General features: G+C 43.7%; 1 protein-coding gene across 4 annotated transcripts in view; it reads right to left on the bottom strand.

Moving 5' to 3' along the window:
• herc2 (HECT and RLD domain containing E3 ubiquitin protein ligase 2) overlaps positions 1-21,767 on the bottom strand; it is a 44,061-nt gene that overhangs the window by 7,118 nt on the left and 15,176 nt on the right. For 3 of the 4 annotated variants that reach the window (XM_035177609.2, XM_035177612.2, XM_035177610.2), the window contains exons 25-81: positions 21,602-21,705; positions 21,360-21,510; positions 21,037-21,251; positions 20,817-20,949; positions 20,503-20,630; positions 20,185-20,380; positions 19,958-20,091; positions 19,578-19,754; positions 19,341-19,477; positions 18,705-18,856; positions 18,407-18,598; positions 18,100-18,287; positions 17,792-17,984; positions 17,516-17,698; positions 17,239-17,423; positions 16,812-16,959; positions 16,531-16,727; positions 16,168-16,398; positions 15,931-16,069; positions 15,528-15,674; positions 14,887-15,029; positions 14,506-14,773; positions 14,165-14,307; positions 13,979-14,077; positions 13,732-13,900; positions 13,488-13,613; positions 13,243-13,351; positions 13,012-13,151; positions 12,733-12,923; positions 12,519-12,624; positions 12,208-12,299; positions 11,943-12,118; positions 11,448-11,559; positions 10,606-10,687; positions 10,282-10,516; positions 9,870-10,047; positions 9,626-9,707; positions 9,142-9,313; positions 8,907-9,051; positions 8,180-8,405; positions 7,483-7,654; positions 6,765-6,951; positions 5,482-5,625; positions 5,201-5,392; positions 4,957-5,110; positions 4,708-4,815; positions 4,478-4,609; positions 3,185-3,343; positions 2,916-3,034; positions 2,471-2,596; positions 2,199-2,354; positions 1,769-2,083; positions 1,453-1,667; positions 1,137-1,314; positions 773-934; positions 334-425; positions 80-219 (exon numbers count right to left, since the gene is read on the bottom strand). In XM_035177609.2, the coding sequence (XP_035033500.1) occupies positions 80-219; positions 334-425; positions 773-934; positions 1,137-1,314; positions 1,453-1,667; positions 1,769-2,083; positions 2,199-2,354; positions 2,471-2,596; positions 2,916-3,034; positions 3,185-3,343; positions 4,478-4,609; positions 4,708-4,815; positions 4,957-5,110; positions 5,201-5,392; positions 5,482-5,625; positions 6,765-6,951; positions 7,483-7,654; positions 8,180-8,405; positions 8,907-9,051; positions 9,142-9,313; positions 9,626-9,707; positions 9,870-10,047; positions 10,282-10,516; positions 10,606-10,687; positions 11,448-11,559; positions 11,943-12,118; positions 12,208-12,299; positions 12,519-12,624; positions 12,733-12,923; positions 13,012-13,151; positions 13,243-13,351; positions 13,488-13,613; positions 13,732-13,900; positions 13,979-14,077; positions 14,165-14,307; positions 14,506-14,773; positions 14,887-15,029; positions 15,528-15,674; positions 15,931-16,069; positions 16,168-16,398; positions 16,531-16,727; positions 16,812-16,959; positions 17,239-17,423; positions 17,516-17,698; positions 17,792-17,984; positions 18,100-18,287; positions 18,407-18,598; positions 18,705-18,856; positions 19,341-19,477; positions 19,578-19,754; positions 19,958-20,091; positions 20,185-20,380; positions 20,503-20,630; positions 20,817-20,949; positions 21,037-21,251; positions 21,360-21,510; positions 21,602-21,705 (9,075 nt within the window). The remainder of the gene's footprint in view (positions 1-79; positions 220-333; positions 426-772; positions 935-1,136; positions 1,315-1,452; positions 1,668-1,768; positions 2,084-2,198; positions 2,355-2,470; positions 2,597-2,915; positions 3,035-3,184; positions 3,344-4,477; positions 4,610-4,707; positions 4,816-4,956; positions 5,111-5,200; positions 5,393-5,481; positions 5,626-6,764; positions 6,952-7,482; positions 7,655-8,179; positions 8,406-8,906; positions 9,052-9,141; positions 9,314-9,625; positions 9,708-9,869; positions 10,048-10,281; positions 10,517-10,605; positions 10,688-11,447; positions 11,560-11,942; positions 12,119-12,207; positions 12,300-12,518; positions 12,625-12,732; positions 12,924-13,011; positions 13,152-13,242; positions 13,352-13,487; positions 13,614-13,731; positions 13,901-13,978; positions 14,078-14,164; positions 14,308-14,505; positions 14,774-14,886; positions 15,030-15,527; positions 15,675-15,930; positions 16,070-16,167; positions 16,399-16,530; positions 16,728-16,811; positions 16,960-17,238; positions 17,424-17,515; positions 17,699-17,791; positions 17,985-18,099; positions 18,288-18,406; positions 18,599-18,704; positions 18,857-19,340; positions 19,478-19,577; positions 19,755-19,957; positions 20,092-20,184; positions 20,381-20,502; positions 20,631-20,816; positions 20,950-21,036; positions 21,252-21,359; positions 21,511-21,601; positions 21,706-21,767) is intronic. The other variant, XM_035177611.2, reaches the window with a different exon arrangement.

The following is a 21,767-nucleotide window of genomic DNA, read 5'->3' as shown; positions in this document are numbered from 1 at the left end:
CACTCCAAACCAACTGAACTGTTGGGACTTATTGATAACACATGGCAAACAGGGATCAACAAACAGGGGTCCTTCTTACCATCCTCTGTGCAGCACACACAGTGCAATGACCCAGTAGCTATGGCGATGACCTTCTTCCCTTGTAGCCCCTGGACCTGTCTGGGCCGTCGAACATGGTCGTCAGAGCCATGGCCCAGTCGATGATAGTCTCCTTTCCCCCTAAGAAGTACACAATAGAATAGAATAGAATAAAATAACACAATTAACATCTCAATTCTAACATTTGACAGTGCTTTAAAAAACATCTGTAACTCAACATCATACTGTACATACCATGTGTACACTGCCCCTGACTTGGTAAGAGCCACAGAAAACTGAGAGCCACATTCCACTTTGACGACTCCGAGGCCGGTGAGAGAGTCAATCTGAAGACAAAAATAGAGAATAAAAGAATTTATGACTCTATCGTTTGATGCACCACATCACTCCCAATGCTATCTGATCATCCATTTAAAAATCTAACTTGTGTTGCTTCATTAAAATAGAATAAGACAAATCTGAGGGTTTAAATGTGAAAACTAAACAGTGTTTTTGGTGATCAGGACAGCAAATGAGGATTTGAAGAATTATATATAACAAGAAAATGTAGGCTGTGGTTGTGATGATGCTCTTTTGCTTGACTTGTACTATATAAAAGAACTAAGAAACAAGACACTTGTATAGTGATGCCTTTGCTGACCTCCAGTACACACCACTGTGTAATTTGACTTACCTTCATGGGGATTTTACAGCCATCACTGCCTCCTCGGCCCAATTTGCCGTAGTCCCCATCTCCCCAAGACCAGACCATGTCATCATCACTTAGACACAGTGTCTGGGCGTCCCCGCTACCGCAGGCTACATCAATGACCCTGTGACCCTGCAGCGCATCCACCTGGATAAACAACAAAGACACAAACACTAGCTTTACCTCACTGTAATTGCTTGGGGAACCTTGTCGGAGTGCTGGCAAGTAGGATTTCTGTCCCAACACTGACGCACGAACATGTCTCACACACTTCTATAAAAGGGACGTTTTCCTGGTAAGTGCACAACATTTTGGTTTGTGTGACAAAGTGGGTAAAGTGTTGACTGACCAGCTTTGGTTTAAGCTGGTCCTCACTGTCTCCGTGGCCCAGTCGTCCATAGCGACCCTTTCCCCAAGTGAAGAGCTCTCCGCTGGCAGTGATACAGGCGCTGTGTGCTCCTCCGGCAGCGATATCCACCACTTCAACTCCCCTCAGGGACTCAATTACACGAGGACGGTCACAGGGGCTAAAGTCAAGAGGACTCACAGTTACTATAAAAGCACAATCCTTTTACATGGTCTTTGTTCTTATGTGTTACAGTGACATGGGTTTATATTATTGTGTGTGAAAATTCAAGGTGCAAAGTGACCAAGTGAATCTCGACCTTCTGTTCCCATGGCCAAGTTTTCCATCCTCAGCCTCTCCCCATGAGTAGACTTCTCCCTCAGAGGACAGCGCCAGGCAGTGCTTCCCTCCAGAGTTCACAGCCACCTTCCGGATGAACACGTGTTGGATGGACTCCAGTAATGTGGGGGTGGACACGGACTCCGTGCCACCAATACCCAGTCTGCCCCCTGCTCCATATCCTGTTGCATACAGCTGAGGATCGAGAAAAAAACATTAGAATGACATCATATACATGTCCACACAAAGGGCGTACAGTGTTTGATAAAAGGTGACAGTGGGTAATCTGAACAGACCTTTCCATCGGCAGTGACAGCAAACAGAGTCTGCTCCCCCCCAATAAGCTGCACTGGCCTCAGCGTGGCGAGGGCTTCAGTGGGAGTGGGTACTTTGACCTTCGCACCCTCTATGCCCCCCAGCTGCCCTCTGTGGTTGTGGCCCCAGCCGTAGATGGTGCCGCTACCCCCGGCTGAGAGGGTCCAGTCATCTGGTCGCCGGTTCATCCACTGTACAAGCTGCTCATCGTGCTCGCGCTTGAACAAGTCGTGACTCTCATGAAGGCCGTTCATGCTCTCGTGATCGGCCATAAGCTCACGAATTTTCTTTGTAACCTTCAAAAGGGAGATAAATGTATGATGGAAGAAAAGGGATTAAGACCATTCTCAGATCAAGGTGTGATGAAGAAAAGTGAGGGCTGGCAGAGACAGCGCAGCCTGGCACACCCACCTCATCCAGGAAGGGTCTGGGTTGAGAGGTCCTCTTGTCTAGAGCCACAGCCACTCTAGAGGCAGTGCAGTATCTGCGGAACCAGGCCCACTTATGGGTCTCAGCACAGCAGGGTAAAGTGTCGAGCTCAAGATCACAGGCAAGTGCAACCAAGACCTGGACAAAATGTTAAAATTAGCCTCTAAGAGAAAACAGCATTTAATAATGAATGTTCATACACTATATTCTCAACACATGGTGCCGTGTGTGTGAAGACGCAACTATTATCATACCTTGAAAAATGGACTATGAAGCAGCTGCTTCCCTCCCCTGACGATGGGGTCCTCATACTCATACTGCCTCTGCAGAGCCTCAGGCAGACCCTTTACCAGAGCGGCCAGAGCACTGCCTGTGAAAGTCTGAAAGAACATGTCATTTATTGATAAATTATTATTAAAATTACTGACTTTATTTTTATTAATATCAGATGGTTATTATAATATCAGGAATATGAAAAAGGTGACGAAAAACTGATTTACTTGAAAAGTACTTGACACACATTGAATTCTAGAACCTCAGCATAACTGAAACAACCTGATAATCTGGGTATTGCATAAAAATACATATGTAAGATCCGTACAACATTCATTATCCAGTATAAATAGGACAAAATAATATAGTAGTAACCATAACTCAGTCGAGTATTTAGCATCTACAGTATGTGCAGACTGTGCTCACCATAGAGCGAGCCTCGCCGTCACTGTCTCCCAGCAGCCTGTTTATGTTGATGGACTGACCATACTCCGTGGTCAGGAGCTTTCGTAGTCTCTGCAGAGCCCACATCCTGTGTCCAGCAGCTGAATCAAATAAAATACAAAATGATGATATATTTAAATCCTGACACAAATATTTTGACCATACATTAAATTGAAAATTCTAGTGAATTCTGCCTTTATTTTGACTATAGTAAAACTTAATCATGGTGAACAGAGACAATCACACTGTACCGAGTGCACTAAGTTGGGCACACGCCGCAAGTGAAGCAGCTAAACGAGGCACGATGCTCCTGTTGGAGGCAAAGTTCAGCCTGAAGTCCAGGAGACATGTGACCAAGTCCATGGAGGGGCAGGACAGGATGCAGCGATCAGACAGCAAATCTTTGGGACCTGAGAGAAGACATTAAAAAAAGCTAAGGGTCATAACACTTCACAGCGTGTGTATCTGTCATTGTGGTCAGCCAATAACATTTATACAATTATAATCTTTTGTCTTTATTGACACATCCATCAAACATCCTCAGTGCTGGTTTAAAATGTAAGTGAATCCCTCCAGTTAAAAACTAGTCAAATCTTCTTTGGCAGCAATTACCTCAAACAAGAGCTCCCTCAGACCGCCATGGTGGCTGAACAACTGGAGCACATGCCACGTAACCACAGCGTCCTCAGTTTGATTCCAGCTGTAGCCCTTTGCTAATTATCAAACCCCTTCTCTCGCCCCTTGTTTCCTCTGCACATCAGACCTTCACCTTCAGATCAGCCATTTTCTCTGTCTGATGTGAGCGTGTCTCTTGAATTCATGACACAGCATCTCTGTTGGTTTGAGGTCTGGGCTCTGACTGGGCCAGTCTATAGATTTACTCTGACGTTTGGGGTCATTACCCTCTTACATCACCCAGCTTCCACTGATCTTCAGTTGGTGGACATCCAGCCTAAAATTATGCTGTAAGATACGATACTTTATAAACATTGAAATTCAGTTTCTCCTCAGTGATGTGGAGCTGCCCAGAGGAGACCCAAATGCTCCATGATGCTTCCTCCACTGTACTTCACTGCTAGGATGATGTGTTCATGTTGGTGAACAGCTCCCTCTTTATACCATACAATTCATTCGTAGTTTCATCAGTCAACAAAACAGTTTTTCAGTAGCATTCTGCAGTGTCAACATGGTCGCTGGAAAACTTTAGTCAACCGTGGATCAAACCAGAAACATAAAAAATCATCATATCCAGGCTGGATGGTTTCATCGATCAGACTCCAGGTTCAGTTAACTACTGCCTCATTCCACAGCATCATGTACACTTGTTTATAACAGCCTTCGATGTACTTTGATGAAGATCTGACCATGTTTTAAGAAATATTGCACTTTCTATGCCTCTCCATTGTAGTTTGATTTCAGAAACCTATGCAGTGAAAAGTGCAAAATCTGGTGTATTTTTTGTCAATACATTATGTATATGATATGCCACTCAGAGTATGTAAACATGTGGTATCAAAACCAATGCCACCATGTTTGTAGCTCACCAGCAGCAGGCATGATGGGATAGACAGTGAAGCGCCAGCCCCAGCCATTGACAGAGCCATCACTGGTGAATTTCCACTTGAGTTCATCTCCAGGGATCCTTAACTCACTGGACCAGTCAGACCACTCCCGACCTGAAACACATGCACAGCATGTTACAATGCAAATTTTTGATCCATTGGCTTTACTCGTGTATGATGTCAAATATGTTTCACTGCCTTCCTCTCATCACCTGATCTAACAGAGACAATCCTATTGGCTCCGTCCATGATTGTCAGCGGGTCGTGGCGTCTCTCAGTTGAACACTGTCGGTCAAATTCTATCCTTAGACCCTCAGCGCCTTAAAAAAAAAGAAAAAAAAGAGGAAAACGGTTTATATTCAACAGAGAAAATTGTTTTGTTCATTCAAGTTAAAAATATTTACTAACTTATGTGTTAAACAAATAATCACTACAGGCGTGTGCCAGATTTTTCTGTTTACCTGGGATCTTCACTGTGCCGCTTGTAGAGGTGTCATCTGTGTACGGGTGGCTGCTCTCTACAACAACTGGCTGGGAGGACAGACGGCCACTCTGTGAATCCGTGGCAACGTCCTCCAACTCAGTGACGCACAACTCCAGCAGCATGTCAGCAACCTGCACATAATCCAGAGCCAAACATCTGACGTTAACAGCTGACTTCCAATTTATCACAGGCCTGCACACACATGAAGTCTAAAACATTACCTGTGGATAAGCTGTGCCCATGCCAGACAGCACAGCAGACAGCACCTCTTTGCCCTTCTCTCCAGAGCGACATGACACAGCCAGTTTGAGCACGTCCACCATTACTCGTGTGTCATCAGGCACAAGAAGGCTGGTGAACTCGTCCAGGTACTGAGGCTCTGGACCGACCACTTTGCTCTGGCTCTCTGAGTCCTGGAGATGAACACAATGAGTTAAGTATATACTTGAGATGTAATGGTTTCACCAAACACGCATATCGGTTTATCCCTAGACTGACCGACCTCTTTAGTCTTTGTCATGGTCTCGGCTATGATGCTGGCTGCTCCTGGATCATCAGTGACAGGGATGAAGGGACGTGAGGAGGCGCCAGAGGAAGACGGAGTCACAGCTGATGATGGTGAGAGAGCATCTTCTGAAGAAGGATTCTACACCCACAAAAACACATAATTAACCATTACCTCCACCATTGAGATTATGTCCCCCCCCCCCTGCCCATTTGTTTGCTTGTTGGTTTGTATGTTTGTTTGTGAGCAAGATTACCCAAAAACTACAGAATAGATAATGATGGGTCAGGGAAGAACCAATTTAATTTTGGTGCAGATCCGGATCAGGGGGCGGAATTGTTTTGTCTTTAACATTGTGAGATAGTTTTTATTTGTTTGTTTTTAACATTCTCTCAGATTTCCCAAGGAATAATTCATGGATGGGAAAAAAAAATCCGGTACATTAAGGGAACTGATATCAATGACTTTTTGTAATTTGGTCCAGCTTGATTAAATATTAGTTGACTATTGGGCCTTGGAGGAGGTACAGTATGTGCTCTACTGAGCACAAGCCTAGTTTGTGTATTGGCTTGGCCTTTTTACAAGCCATGTACGTTACATTCAGACACTTAAAACTATTTAATGGTGTTACATATATGTTTGTATGAGCTTATTCCAGAACTTTATTTAAGCTATATTTATTTTAATATTGAGTGCTATATTGAATGTACTATAGGAAGTACTCATTCTCAATAGCTGGTACATCATGATATAAAATTGATGATATCTGACAGATTTCTTTATTAAAATGCTATGAGTTTGTTTGGTTGCACTGTAAACGGACACATCGGCTGCTCTTCTGTTGTATTACTGACTGGGAGTGTTTTCTTTAATATTAAACCACATTTGCTGTTGCCTTCTGAACCACAATGACAGAACCAAGGATTACAACTTTTAACACCAAAGATAAAAACAGAGAAAGTTGTGGTGGAAAACAGAACTATAATTATGGACAAAGCCCTTTGAGAGTTTCTGCTATTTCCGAGTTGGACCCGAATACAAATTGCTGATGTCTCTATTTACACACCTGGTCATTGTGGATAAAAATGCACATAGCATGGTGTAATTTTTTTCTATGAGTTCAGCACAAAACATAGTGGAGGCAGCAATTTCATGACAAAAATTAATAAAATAAATAAAACAAATGGCATACTAACGACCTTACTTATTTATAAAAGTTTAATTTTACAGAGACAAAGTTTGGTGTTCCATATTGAAAGCCACACTGTTATCTTCCTTACCTCGCCCTTCTTGTCCTGCCAGGGATTGGGGCTAATCCGATCCTCAGTATCCGGCGGGATTGGGGGACCTTCATCATCACTCACACTTGATGAGGACGAGGAGTCTGATGGGGGAACAGGTGAGCTGGAGGGACACTCTAATGGCATAATCATGCAGGCTGGCATCAGAGCATCAACTACTGCATCCCTGCAGAAACACACAACACATCAGTTAACTGTAATACTGACCAACTCAAATTAATGGTACCACTCAACACATTCATTAATTTAGAGGCCATGCAGAGTATTATCTCACTTTGATTAAACTTCCTAAATTTGCAAATTAAAGATATCTTGACCTGGAATTAAAGATTATAATATATTATAATATAGGACTGCACGATATTAGGAAAACATGCGATATGGAATAACATTATTAAATATCGCGATGACGGTATGACACAGCCCGGCCGCAGCGCCACCAAGTCCGGGGCAGACACCCAGGGAGCCATGCAGCCATGTTTTTCATTTTAATCTTCAGCTGTATTCATGCACGAGATGCTATGATGATACTATAATTTAACTAAGCTCAGATAAATGTGAGATCTTCTATATCCTGCATTCTCAGCCAAGGTTTCTCAGACTGCCTCATACTGAAAATTTGAAAGAGCTGCACTTTAACCATGTTCGTCTTCTGGACCATCAGGAGAGGTCCTTCTAAACTCTGTGGTTGACATACCTTGCATACATGATTTGCAGAGCGGACAGCACATGAGACAGACCCTGCTGTTTGGCCGGGTTTCCATCCAGACTGAGAAGAATCTTGGCCAGCGAGGGTCGATTGGACTTCACGTTGCTCTGACCGCTCATCTTGTTGTTAACCGCTGATGAGTCAATGTCTGATTGGACACCTGTGGTGTACAACACCAAAACAATGAGACACACGGGTTGGAGGCTCTTTCAAGAAACTCCAGCCATCATCATTTAGCCCTGCATGTCTGGGCTTGTAGTTCTGGTCTGACCTGTGCCACCTCTTAATCAAAACTGCAACAGACGGTTACACCAGCAGATGTTGTCATGTTCACAGCCGCCAACTTCAGGCAGGGAGAGTCATTGCTTCTGTGCTAAATCAGCCACCTAGTGGCACAGAATGTTACAACTGCAGGTTTTTCTGTAGATTGTTCATGTAGAGTGGCTGCCTGTCTGTGCAGGTCTGATAATGTTTTTACTATTATCATCTTTATTATCATCTTTAAATTCAGGTGGCACAGGCTATAATTTAATTTTAAAAAGCCAATTTAGGAGCAAAAGTTTCTCTGCTGAGTCTAGAAATGACTTTTAAGAGCTAGTTCACATCTTGAAAAACAATCATTATAATCATAAAACAAAGATTGGGCGGCAGTTTAGTGTTAAGAGGCTAAGGGGGGGAGGATTACCCAAATAGGAAGCTCCAAGGGAGTCTCTGGCCGTCTGGAAAAGGACAGGCTCGTGAACAGAGGGTGTAGTCACGTCTACTGTGGTCCAGGACACGCTGTGGGAGGAGCCACAGGCCACTCGGGTGATCTTCTGTCCCTCCAGACCCTGAACCAGGGTGGGCTTCCTGTTGACTGTAGTGGTGCCGTTCCCCTGCTGCCCGTGATCATTGTCACCCCACGCATACACCTGACAGAGACACAGAATTCATCACATATGTTTCATTTGGCTCAGAGTTTAGTTTACAGCACTCAAAAACATGTTAGAGTTAATCAAAGACTGTGATGCTGTTACATTTTAAAATATGAAATGATCAAATTAATATTCCCTAGCTTTAGATACATTGGTGAACAGTGTGGGAATGCAGAGTGATTGGGACGACAAAAACAACACACAAAAAAAATATAGCAGGCATTGCTCCAAGTACAAAATTTAAATAGCCTCGAAAATTGTTTAAACATGCCTCCTCTCATCATCTAGAGTGCAAATATTAACAAATTTGCTCTGAGGGAAGGTGAAATAATCTGTATAACAGCAAAGGTCAGAGGTGTTTGAGAGTAGGTTTAGAAACTCCCACTACAGGAGGAACTAAGCACGCTGGACCAGTACTTATGGCTGCAAGAGAATGAGCAGAATACCTGAATGATGTGCTGTTACTCTTGCCTGGAGTTAGTGGAGGTCAATGCAAACCTGTCCAGTTTCTGTGACAGCTAGGCAATGCAGTGCTCCAACAGCAACATGGACTATCTTTTTGCCTCTCAGTCCTTCCACCATCTGGGGCTTCCGTACATGGACGTCTGTGCCGTGGCCCAATCGGAAATAGTCGCCTTTTCCCCTGATAGGGAACACGAACAGTAAACAGTCACATGAAAGCCAAAGAGTAGACAATGATTGATCATGTAATTATATCATTCATCCATCTTACCAGGTCCACACCACTCCAGATTTGGTGAGAGCTAGGGAGAACTGAGCTCCACATTCTATTTGGCAGACGCCCTGTCCGTTTAGCCTCTCTATGTTCTGTGGGATGTTGCAGCCCTCGCTGCCTCCACGACCCAGCTTTCCAAAGTCCCCATCACCCCAGGAGAACACCAACCCTGACAGAAATAAAAACATACATTACCAACCTGAAACACATACGTCCATGTCAAAAGAAAACGTAATTCTAGGGACTGTCTAAGGTGATTTGTGGAGTCTTTGTGTTAATTAAAGAGAGTGAACATTTCCTTTGTGACCTTTTTTCTTTAAATATTCCAACATTGGAGCATTATGACTCCTGATGGTTTACTGCTTGAGACGTGCAAGTGAATCCTTGTGGACATGATTTTACAACATGAGATACAAGCAACACTAGGGCTCTTTAAAACCCTGACTGCACATGATATCTTTATGTGCATCAACAAAAATACCTTCATCAGTAAGAGCTAGAGTTTGGGCATCCCTGCTCCCACAAGCCACCTGGATAACACGATGTCCGAGAAGCACTTTAACCTAGATGATGAAGACAGAGCAACCAGGAGTGCATGGTCAATTTAGACACTTCATAGTATACATGAATTTAGAGCAGGAAAAACATACAAAACAGTCTGTCACTGAGTGCGAATATCTGCTGATGTTAGTGCAACAGCTGTAAAAAATTTGAAAGCTACATACCAGTTTAGGTCTCAGCTGGGTAGTGTTGTCGCCATGTCCAAGGCGTCCGTATTCCCCCAAACCCCAGCTGTATAACTCCCCACTGGAGGTGATTGCCGCACTGTGAGAGCTGCCGCAGGCAATGTCACGGATGCGCTTGGTTTTCAGGGCTTCAATTAACCGAGGTTTATCACAGTTCCTGTTAAAAGAATCATCGTTTTCTTTTAGATGCTGAAGGAAAATTATTAACTGTTAACTCATAATGTTTAAAAGCCTGGAGCAAAGACATTTGAAATCATGGTGAATGAGACCCAAAAAGATATAGTAGTGTTTGCTGACTGAAACAAATCATCTCTCTGGCAGAGCAATGACAAGGATTTAAAAAATGTTACGCTCTAAGAAAGAAGTAGTGTATCTGTATAGAATAACATACATTCTGCTGAAGTGTCCCAGTTTGCCGTCGTCTCCCTCTCCCCAGGAGAACACCTTCCCATCCACAGTCAGGGCCATGGCGTGGCGCCCTCCAGAATGCACAGCGACCTTCTTTACCACGTAGTTACTAAGCGCAGTGATCTGACGGGGGATGGGGATGGTCCCACTGGAGAGACCCAGGCCCAACCTGCCATTAGTGGCCTCTCCACAAGCATAGATCTTCCCTTCGACTGTCACTGCACCATGACGAAGACAGAGTTACTTTATATACGCCATACATGCAAGTTACATTACAGAATCAACCCGTAAATCATTACACACTCACCTGCAAAGAGGCTTTTTGAACCACCGGCCACTTGTACCACATTGAGAGCAGATAGGGTTTCAGAGAATGAAGGAACCTTAATCTGTGGAGAACACACAAAACAGTGATTAGAGAATGTAACAGGCTCCGAGCCTCTGCCACAGACCCAGTGATTAACCTTGTGTACGGTACTTAGGGTTCACTTTTAGAGAACTTGTACTTAACTTCATTATTAGTATTTTCTGCAACTTTACCACATTTTAAAAAGGGAAATTCTGCAGTTTTTCCTTTGCTACATTCACCTGATAGCTTAAGTAATTCTTCCTACTTTGCAGGCAACGCTTTTACAGTCAAGACATCAGTTTTAAAAAATACAAAGTTATAGATTTAACTATCAAGCAGCAGTGTAAATATTTAGAATTGTCTGTTAATGAAGCAGAGATAATCCAATTATTTGATGAGCAATTATACACAACACTGAAATGTATCATTGTGCTGCATGAGTAATTTTATTACAAAGTACTTTGTTATTTTTATTATTATTATTATTATAATATGCAGGAAAAGATGTTCTCAATACTTTGATACAGCCCTAGCAGATTATAAAAATGTGGCATTTTGACATAGGAAAAACAACCTACTGAAACAGCAAATATGACTGGCACCTTTTTAGTAGATTACATGTCAGTGTCTGAAAAATAACTACAATATGCAAACCCTGAAAAGTACTAAATTAAACAAAGTTTGCATTTATTCTGCTACCAACAGTCTTTCCACTTCATGCTTTTTTGTTTGTAATTTGGGAAAAGTAAACACAAGCCTTGAACTTGAAATATGATTTTATTATGTAGCAGGCTACACACCTTTGAACCCTTTAGTCCTCCCAGTTGATCCTTATCATTCAGACCCCACACAAACACTTTGGTCCTGATGGTGGCCGCTGACTCTAGACCTGATGACTTCTTTCGAGCAAGACTAAGGGACAAAACAAAACACACAGCGAGAGCATGAATATTAACTTATGTCATTTCTACTTCATTTTTCTTGCCTTGATTACCTGAACATTTAAAAAACATTGCTGTGTTCTAGTGGACATAGCTTCCTGAATTTACAGGAATATATCAACATACTCTTAATGTAGCTTAATGGTCCAGGTCAACCAATGGTAACCTTTCATAAGGACATTAAGCCATGTACCTGTGAGCATATACTGGTGTGTCAGCAGACACCTGTTCTGCACCCAAACTGAAATAAAGAAGAGCCTGTTCGCTTGTAACTACGACAACAGCCAACACATTCATTAAGGTATGGAGAGCATTCATCCACTTCTAAAATATTCATTCTGTGGTCGGCTGTACCTCCCAGTGGCAGTTTTGTCATCATCCTCTTCTTCATTGTCAGACGCCAGGAAAGGGACCGTGGCAAGGTCTTCATCCTCAGCTCTGATGCGCCCTACAATGCCAAGTCCGTGAATCTTGCAGTCTATACCAGAGCTGCGGCACTGCTTGATTGCGACCTCCATGTACCTGTGATACTGTTGAAAAGATCCTTCGGGTTATCACAACACTAATTCTACAGTAAAAAGCAACGATTAGAAGTTGATGTCAAACTAAACCAACCAACCTCAGTGCAGTCACTCAGCAGGAGGACAGTGGTGTCTGTGGGATTGATGTTGATTGTCTTCAGCTCAATCAAGTTGTTCAAAGAGCTTCCACCTGTATATTAAATCAAATGTACATATGTGGATGAAAAATGTCTCTTCTTTCTAAAGAAATAAACATCTGTCTCTTTTTAACAATGTCACAATCACCATATTGACTATTCAAGAGCAACGCCTCAAGGGACAAACATTAAACCTGCACAAAACAACTGTTTACTGGCAAGAATGCACACTGTGTGAACTGAGGGGCAACAGATACAAATAAATAACCGACCTGACACCACCACTAGTGACGGCATGTAGCTGCTGTCTGCGGGGTCCACAATCATCTTCAGCCTGTGTACAAGTACGTCAGGGAAAAGCTCCAGACGAATCCAGTGCTGCAGAGTGAAGAATGACAAATCCTCTCAGCTGATGCATTACACTTCAACAAAGAAAGCTTAATAGCTGTCATTCATCTCATTAGAGTATGGAATTCAATCTCCTACCTTTCCCTGCGAGCCGGAGGACTGCCAGCACTGATCACTGCAGTCAATGAGCCGTGAGGCCTGGTTAACCGAGGAGGAGACGCTGAGGGTCTTGACGGCACGAGACCAATCGTCAATCAGCATCCCGCGCTGGCTGCTGTGATGCTTCTTGAGCTGTTTTCCTGAGCGGCCGCAGAATGCAGGAGACTGGCCTGATGGAAGGTAAGATGAACAGGTTCACACAAATGTACACACAGACACACACACACACCACAATATCTGACAGAACATGTGACCAACCAGGCTCGTTGATTCTGCCAAAGGAATGTCTGGTGTTATGTTTGCGCGTCTTGAAGCAGTTTTCGCAGAAGTCAAAGTCGTCACAGTTCCTACATTTGAACCTGGGACCATTTATTGGGAACATCTGACAGCCATCACACCTGCAGATAGTGCAGAGATGGCATTGAAACAGCATGTTGTGATACATAGATACTGTAACTGGGTAGAGAGGAATCTTAAACATATCCTTACCTCACTCCCGGGTGAACACTGGGCACAAGCTCCATCTCAGACAACAAGCCAGTCCAGTGGGACTGCTGAGAGAAGTCTACTATTACATCCTTTCCATTGGCACTGAAAGCTAAAACAAAATGTTAAGGTCTATTAGTAGAGGACAGAGGAACATTAAACCAAAAGATTTGTTCATCAGAAGCAGGTTATAAAAACAGTTCAAAATGGATATGATACAAGATTAAGGGCTACATGTGACGGCTTACCTTTCACAACTCCCACACTCCTATGAGTGACAGAGCCCCATTTGTACTTTGGCGTTGTGACTGTGGGTTTCACCCTCACTTTGTCACCGATTTTTATATGGGATGGAGAAGTTTGTGGTGGGAATCCTGGTAAAGGAAATAATGACCCAAAACAGGTCAAAGGGTTTTAGAAAAAAAAAAAGTGGCCAATGTTTCTCCAGAGTGAGTCATAATTACCAGCATCACAATGAAATCTCAAACTTACCAAGTAGCTCAATATGGATGTAGCGGACCCAGTACGTTCCTCCTTTCTGTTGCCAGTCACACTGCACGTTTAAGTCATGGAGTCCATCTCGGTCCAGTTTAATCACTTTCCCCACATCTCCATCATACACTTCCTCGTACGTTCTGCAGCACTTCACCATCATCCCCACCTGCACAGAAGTCCGTGATCATTCAGGCTCGTGTCATGTTTCTTTCAACCAGATTCAGAAAAATGCTGCTGCTCTTACCTGAATGTTTTCTCTGATATACACAGCATAATCATCATTGCTTTGGAAATCTGATCTCTTCTTAAATGTCTGGCTTTCAGTCACGACTGCACCTGCAGGCTAATATAAAACACAAGGAATATTACATCTGCTCGTCCATTACCGAGTGAGTTATGGCACAAATAAAAAACAAAAGGACTAAAGTACCACAGAGAATGTCGGCTCAGCCTCCTCCAGCTCCTCAAGCACCTCCTCATCAGAGTATTCATCTGACACAGTGTCGGCATCTGAAAGCTCAGTGACCTGAACGTCCGGATGGTCCAGCAGCCAGCTCACCAGAGCCTCCACACCTGATGTACATGCTCAGTTACATTCCAAAGTATATTTCAAAACATTACTTTAAAATTTAGAGATTTAAATATAGCACACACAGTTGCTATGATAGTTACAGAGTCTTAGCTACAGTGATATAGACAGAGGGTGAAAGTTTCAAAAGCAAGCATTCCAACATATTCACTAATTTAGTTATATGGTATATGATCAAATACCTGGTGCACCAGAGGTACTGCTGGTAGTTCCAGACAGAGACTTCAATGCAAACTCAATATTCTTGCGTGGAAACCCCATTTCCATGAGCTGGAGGACTAAGGGTAATGGAGGGACAGGGGACGTCTTCTGTTTCTTCTGTTTAGGTGGTCTGACATGTTGTATGGTGACAGGTGTGGTGGCCTCACTGGAGCTGCTCTCCTCAAACAGGGGAGAAGATGGGTGGGCTGATTCCACAGCCAGGTATTGACACACTGCCAGAGCCGCTGCCTATATGTCCAGAGATACAAAGATAAAACTGAGGTCAAACTAGACAGAGCAGCTGAACCATTCTGCTGGTATCACTTATGACCAGGTTGCAACCGAGAGGTCTATTGACTCACCTCCATCTCTTGTCTGTCAAAAATGGCTTTGATCGGGGAGGGCTGAGTGGCAGCGGACAGGAGCTGCTGCAGGAGGATCAGTGGAGGCAGTGGACCCTCAGGAGACAAGTCTCCCACATCAGGAGATGACACCACTGGATCCTCTGCAAACACAAAGAGATGACAGGGAGTGTTGAGAGAACAAAATCAAATTTTACATTTTTAACCAAGGTACATACTATCTGTTAGTATAAAATGTTTGTTAAAACTGTGCTCTTCAACTTAGTTTACATCCACCCACATCTCTTATAATCTCAGGAGAACTTTGACAGTGTGCTAGGTAAACAGGCTGGCTAATCAGACACTGCTGAATTTGTCCTCCCACACAGGAGCTGTGTTGTCTCAAAAAGATTCACTAATTGTGCAAGTCCACCCACTGGGTGCTATGATATAAACCCCAAAGCAGCAGAGTACAGATTACATTTTCTATTTCAACCACTGATGGTTTTTCCTAAGATTACTTAACTGGGAAAACCATCTATGGAAGTAAATCTAAAATACATTAAATAAGAAGACACACAACAAAAGACTACTTAAGACCCTAAGAAACATATAAGTAGTGTATTAACTTATTTCCTTTGCTTAATTTATTGACGTCTCACCACTGGGGTTGGGTCCAATGTCCACGACTGCCGGCTGAGACAGGATCTGTCTAAGTTTGTCCTGATGAGAGAGCAGAGCCCGCGCTGCTTTCAAAATATACAGCCTCAGCTGCTGACAGCGTAGTAAGTGGATGTCCACCTGGTCAGCTGGAGACATAATAGGTTGAATATAACTCACCTGACACGACAATAAGACACTTAACACTAAATCAAAACATCTTCCATAGCATAGAACCTTTTGTTATGGTCATTATTTGAGAGGGAATGAGACAAGTAACTATTTATCACAAAGCCTCATCACTTGACTGAACAATAATTTAAATACAGTTAATAATGTTTTCATTTTATGAGCCAGATATGAGACCATTAAGATTTGTGTTGTGTCCCTGAGCAGTCTCTGTACCTGTCAGTCCTCGGCTAAGGGATTTCTTCATGCGCTGTTTCTCCAGTTTGCTTCCAGCCAGGCTGACCAGCTGAGCCCAGACTGCCAACATGGGCTCAGTGAAGGGCAGGTTCTGCACACTGAAGGATACTGCATGTAGCTGAGGAAAACAACCATTTAATAAAGTCAGTATTTGACTGTGAAAGTAATACTAATGTGTGAGTTGTATGTGCTGAAATGAGCCTCTAAACATCATACCGGTCTGAGATGACTGAGCAAGCAAACCCTACAGGTCCTCATCTCATAAAACTGCACAGTGATTCGTCCTTTAGGGGTGATGCGTGTGACTGTTCCCTCTCCGTACTCCTCGTGAATGACCTGGCCACCAAGCCTGAGGCGCCCATCAATTCCTCCAATCACTGACAGCACGGCCATCAGACTGCCCACTCTGGGACCCTCCGAATCAGGAAAATATTCCTCCAGGAAACACTGAAATAAGGATACGAGCAGATTGAACTCAAAATTTTTATAGAACTGAATTTACAAATAAAGTCACAATAAAAGTATTGCTGAGGGTTGATGTTTTAACACAGACATTTCTGTGAATGAAAGAATTCTTACTGCTTCAGATTGGCATCCTGCCATAACATCGCCGATGGCACTGAGCTGAGCGTTGATGTAATCATTGATCAGACTGTTCCACTGGCCTAGAGAGTGCAGCGTACGCAGGACAGCAACAATCTCCTCAGCCAGGGTACTGCTGTGAGTGGCTGTAAGAGATGCCTGAGGGCGGGACTTCCTCCTTCGCAGGGAACCCTCTGTGAGGAGGAAGTAGCGACTTGTAAAGACATATTACAGCAAAAACAAACATTTTCCCCTTTAAACCTGAATCAATGCTGCACCTCTGAGAAGTGGCAGGTCTGACGAGCAGGTGCTCAGTAAAGTTCCCAAGAATGTGAACAACTTCTCCACCAGGAACTTCATGTCCTGAGAGCGCTCCATCTTGTCCCATGAAGGCAGGACTGCCTGCAGGAGACGTAGTGCCAGGATCTGGAGAGATGCAAGATGCATGAGACAAAGGGGTGTCAACTCCATAATAATAATAATTTATGAAAGCAGCCTCTTTTTGCACGACTACCTGAATCCTAACTTGATTGCATGCTCTCCATTTCAGTTACTCAAATAGAACAACAATATCAGAAAATGTATGAATAAACCTCTTCCAACAATATTCAACTTAGCACGAGGCTCTTTTATGACATCTCTACTCCACATCTGGACTGCAGAATCTATATCATGAACTCCTTCCACACAACTACAGTAACCCACCTGTCTCTGCAGAGTAACGGCATTGAAGGACTGGTGTCCCTCAACGATTCGGATGAGCAGGTTGATCCATGCACAGGTGCTGAGTGTGCTGCAAATCTGGGGCATGACAGCAATGCTGCGTATAAAGCCCAGTGTGCACCAGCTTCTGTGCTGCTCCCGAGACACCAACCTGTGGGAGTGACAGCCTGAAAACAAATGTAAGGGTCGAGTTAGAATAAGATCATAACAAATACGTTATTCTTTGAAAAGCTGTTTACCAACATAGTGGTTCAGCTACCTGACTTGTCATTAGCTCCACTTTCCACAAGCATCCTCAGCAGCCCACACAGGGTGCGTGTAGCATCAGTCTGCAGCACCTCTGCGTAGATCCCAGCTGAAAGAGACAGTGACTTCAGCAGGTTGACAGTGCTGGTCAGCATCATAGCTGTCGGGTGGCTGCTCTTCTCCATCAGTTCACCTTCTGTAACAAAGAGCAGAATGTAGAGATGAGGGGTTGAAGCTCTCATCTGGTTTGTAGTTGTGGTCTTTACTGAGACAGTGATATTAAAATTACCTGTGTCATCCTCTGTATCGGAGTCCTCGGTGGGAGGCTGGGCAGCAGGTGGTGGCTCTGCCAGTTTAAGATCATACTTGCCCTCTTTGCCCATTCTGTAGGAGTTGGTGCTGCTTGTGTCCCACTGGACCCTGATCCAGCCATCTTCACCCAGCTCTCCGATGACCCTACCCAGACCTGGTGCTGGACCGTCCTGGACAAAGCATGCACGGTGTCAAGTACTGAACAGCAGTGCCTTTCTTACCCGTTTTAGCTACAACAAAGCATTCCATCAGCTATCTAAATTACTATAAAATAGTTTCAGGTACCTGGTCTCCCCATTTCCAGTCCACTCCCCTCATGACCCTGGTGCCTATCTTCATCATGGCAGCCAGCTCTGGGCCAGAGGCAGGAAGAGGGGCAGGGGTAGCCTCCTTTCTGGACTCCTCCAGTACTGTGGCAGAGCCTCCGTGTGCACATAAACTCAGATCCTCCTCACTGCTGTCCGTGCTGGGTCCTGGAAACACAAGAATAAAAAAAGATATCAAACACCTGCAACCATAAAGTTGGACAGGTGCACTATGCATCTGCTCTGGCTCAACTGAGTGTTGAATATTTAATGTGAACAGTACTCACCTATGAGCCTGAGGATGCTCTGGGTGAGAGCAAGTATGCCAGAATTTAGCAAGAGACTGAGGCTATTGGAGCCGTGTTTGAGCGAAAGCATGTGTATCATGGCCAGAAGGAAGCGGGCTTGTGGAATGGTGCCGAGACTTGGTCCCGCTGGGTTCTCATTGGTGATGGTCTGCAGAGGAACAGGCTGCACACCTGGTTACGAGACAAACAGATGGTCAATACATTGTGTGTAAATATTATATCATACAAATAGCAGTTTATATTTATGAAAAGAAACGGTCAAATTCCCACCACTCACCGAGCTCTTTGAAACGGGCGCTGGCCTCAAGCAGGATGTTGCGAACGTTCTGAATGGCCCAGGAATACAACTTGCCAAAGGTCACCTCCAAAAGCATGCGGTTGAAGGGAGGGATCAGATCCACGTCCTTCAGGCAGTCAGACAGGGCCTCTCTGAAGAGGAGAGTTGAAACCGCAACATGGTCAGAAATAAATAAATAATGCTGTCACTTTTTATACACAATTTGAACATTTATTCGAACGTGGGGCGGAAAATGTATTTAAACTGTCGAATGACCTGTTAGAATTAAAAATATCCATTCTAGAAGCATATCAGTCCGTTTGAAGTAGTTTGTGTCCTGATCCAGCGATCACTGCCAGCTTGACCTATTGCACGCCCTCTTGAGCTATCAGTCAATTAAGTCCTTAATGTTACTTTGTTGCGTAAGCAAGCAAAGGCGTCCTGAGCGGACAAGGATGTCCCTAGGCTTGTGAGAATACAGACGAGCTGAGCAATGTCAAGTGTCAACCCTATCTGATTGTATGTGTGCATGTTTGAACTTGATTTTTGAGAAGAAAAACAGCCCTATACTCTACAGGATTAGGGGAAATAAATTAATGTCTTTTTTTTATTATAGATCTAAAACTGCAGACTCACCCAATGTTGGTCCCTTCTGGTATGACCCTCTGCCAACCACAGAGCATTGCATATTGCACCGATGGCAGTAGGAAGCTTTTGGAGGCCAACTTCAGCATGGTGTCGATGCCCTCTAGCCTCACCTCAGCCCTCTCCAGCTGTGACGAGATGGAGGTAACACAGTGGTTATGTTTTGACTTTTCTTGTTTTACAGACAGACAGTGAAATTACAGATCACCTCCTTTCATAAACTGTCACCTGTTTCAGAAGGCACTTCCTCATCTTTTCTACATCCAGAGGCTCTTCTTTCAGTACAAACTCCACTATGGTTGACATAAGGCTGGACTTGGAGAAGACCCCCACAACACTGTGTTTCAGCCACCGGTACTTCTGGACATGAGCCACAGTGTTTAAAATCGGCTGCCATTTGTTTTGCTGCAAAAATTATAAAAGAAACAGGAATGTCAGTTTGCACTGTAAACAACTGTTAATGCTAACATTAACAGCAACAAGGAAGCCATGGTAGTGGAACATAAAAATAAGTTTAAAAAAAGGAAACTCGTTTTGATAAACATGTGTTGTGTGTTTTATTCTTCAACCTGGTAAAATCTTGTAAAAATATAGCTCAATTAAATAACCTTGGATGTCTTGCTAGTGGGTGATTTTCTATCCGCAGTTGTGGGGCTGATGTTAACATTAAGTTCTTCTTCATTGGTCCCTTCATTTTCCAGCTTTGGCTCTTCAATGTCAGCAGACTCTGACTTCTTAGGCACTAAAAAAATAGAATAGATTTAGTTCAGAAAATGTTTATATGTTTAGTATCACAACACTTTTATCACTCTGTTGTGGGTTTTGAATAACCCACCTCTTTTTTTCCTTCGGTCCCTGATTAGTTTCTGGGTGATCCTCCTCCAGCGGGGCTGAGAGCTCAGCTGCTTCAGTTTGGACACTATGGACAGGTCGTTGCTTACGGCTGGACGCAGCTCATTAAAGAGGAATCGCAGACGCTCAATGACAGGGGCACACACCTCTTTATATGAGCGTCCTTGCTCCTGATGGGTCTAAAATGATAGGAACAAAGCCAACATGTCATTTAAACCCTGTTCTTCATCTCTTCTCCTGTGCACAACAAGTTACCTGCAGAATACATGAGTATTTCATTATCATGAAGCAGGAATCATACCTTGATTAAAGAACACTTTGCCTGGTAGACCATGCGGCACACATCAATCACAGATTTAGGGAGGGACCTCTGTTTCCCTTGGTCCACTCCCAAGGCACATTGACTGACAAGTGAAAGAGCAATGTGACCTGTGACAGGTGGAGATTTTTGGTTAAATTGCTGAAACTAATAATAGTACGGGAGATTGTGCAGTTGCAGAAAGGAAAGACTAAACTAAAAAATGAAAAAAACAACAATAATAATAACAACATTTCAGCAAATAAAAAAGAGCCTTTAATTGCTCCTCAAAACTCAAAGTCCAGTTGCTAGGTTACCGAGGTCTTGATGTTTGAGCAGGCAGCAGAGCAGCAGGCGGCCAACTTCCTCCACAGGGTGTTCCAGGGGGAAGGTGATGGGTGTAATAAGATGGTACTGCTTACAGCAACGTTCAATTTGGCATAGGAAGTCCTATAATGTCACAAACAAAAAGAAGATGAAAGCATGACTCCATCCTTTGGCTTCATGCTCACTGTCTCATTTGTCTCGTGCTTGTACCTTTACAGTGTGGTCCTGAGTGGTGTTGTCAGCGATGGCCTGCAGGAAAGGCTGCGCATGGTCACTGAGGGTTATTCTTCGGGAGTAGAGTTTGGCTTTGTCTGGAGTGGTTGTTCCGAGGGAGGTGCAGTGGTCTTCATCCTTCTCTTCATTGTAGTTATAGTGGATCTGACTGGTTTGAAGACCCCCAGAGAAAATGGAGGACTGGAGCCATTCTGTGCAAATAGATGAAGAATTTGAGTTCAAATTAAATGCAGTTTTTTCAAATGCAGACCAACATCTGAATTTTCAAACAAGGTTGGTTTAAAAATCATGAAACCCACTGGCACATTCAAGCTCAATGGGGGACAGGGGAGTGCTCTTGGCCAGGTAGGAGGCGTGGAGTCCCAGTAGCAGTCCCAGGTTCCTCTCTGTGTCAATAAGAGGGGAGGACAGACTGCTGAGGTCTGGAGTGGTGACCGTCTCCTGGTTAGGCTGTAAATGATCAAGTATAATAAGATTAGTACCAGTGATAAAGTAAGAAATTACAATGTAGAAAAAAATTATACATTGGGCTAGCAGGTACCTCCATATACTGGCCAACACAAAAGGCCTGCATCGACTCTCTGGTGTCTTCAAACTGCAGAGCAGCTTCCAAAGCAACCACAGGGTCCTCTCCTGCAAACTGAGCTGTGAAAGATACGACAAGATAAATATAATTTATACAATCTGTTAAAACTTCCTGGAATTTT

Source organism: Hippoglossus stenolepis, chromosome 14 (genome assembly GCF_022539355.2).
Source record: "Hippoglossus stenolepis isolate QCI-W04-F060 chromosome 14, HSTE1.2, whole genome shotgun sequence".
Classification (NCBI taxonomy): Eukaryota; Metazoa; Chordata; class Actinopteri; order Pleuronectiformes; family Pleuronectidae; genus Hippoglossus; species Hippoglossus stenolepis.
Note: the sequence above shows the minus strand (reverse complement) of the source record. Positions and strands in the feature narration are given on the sequence as shown.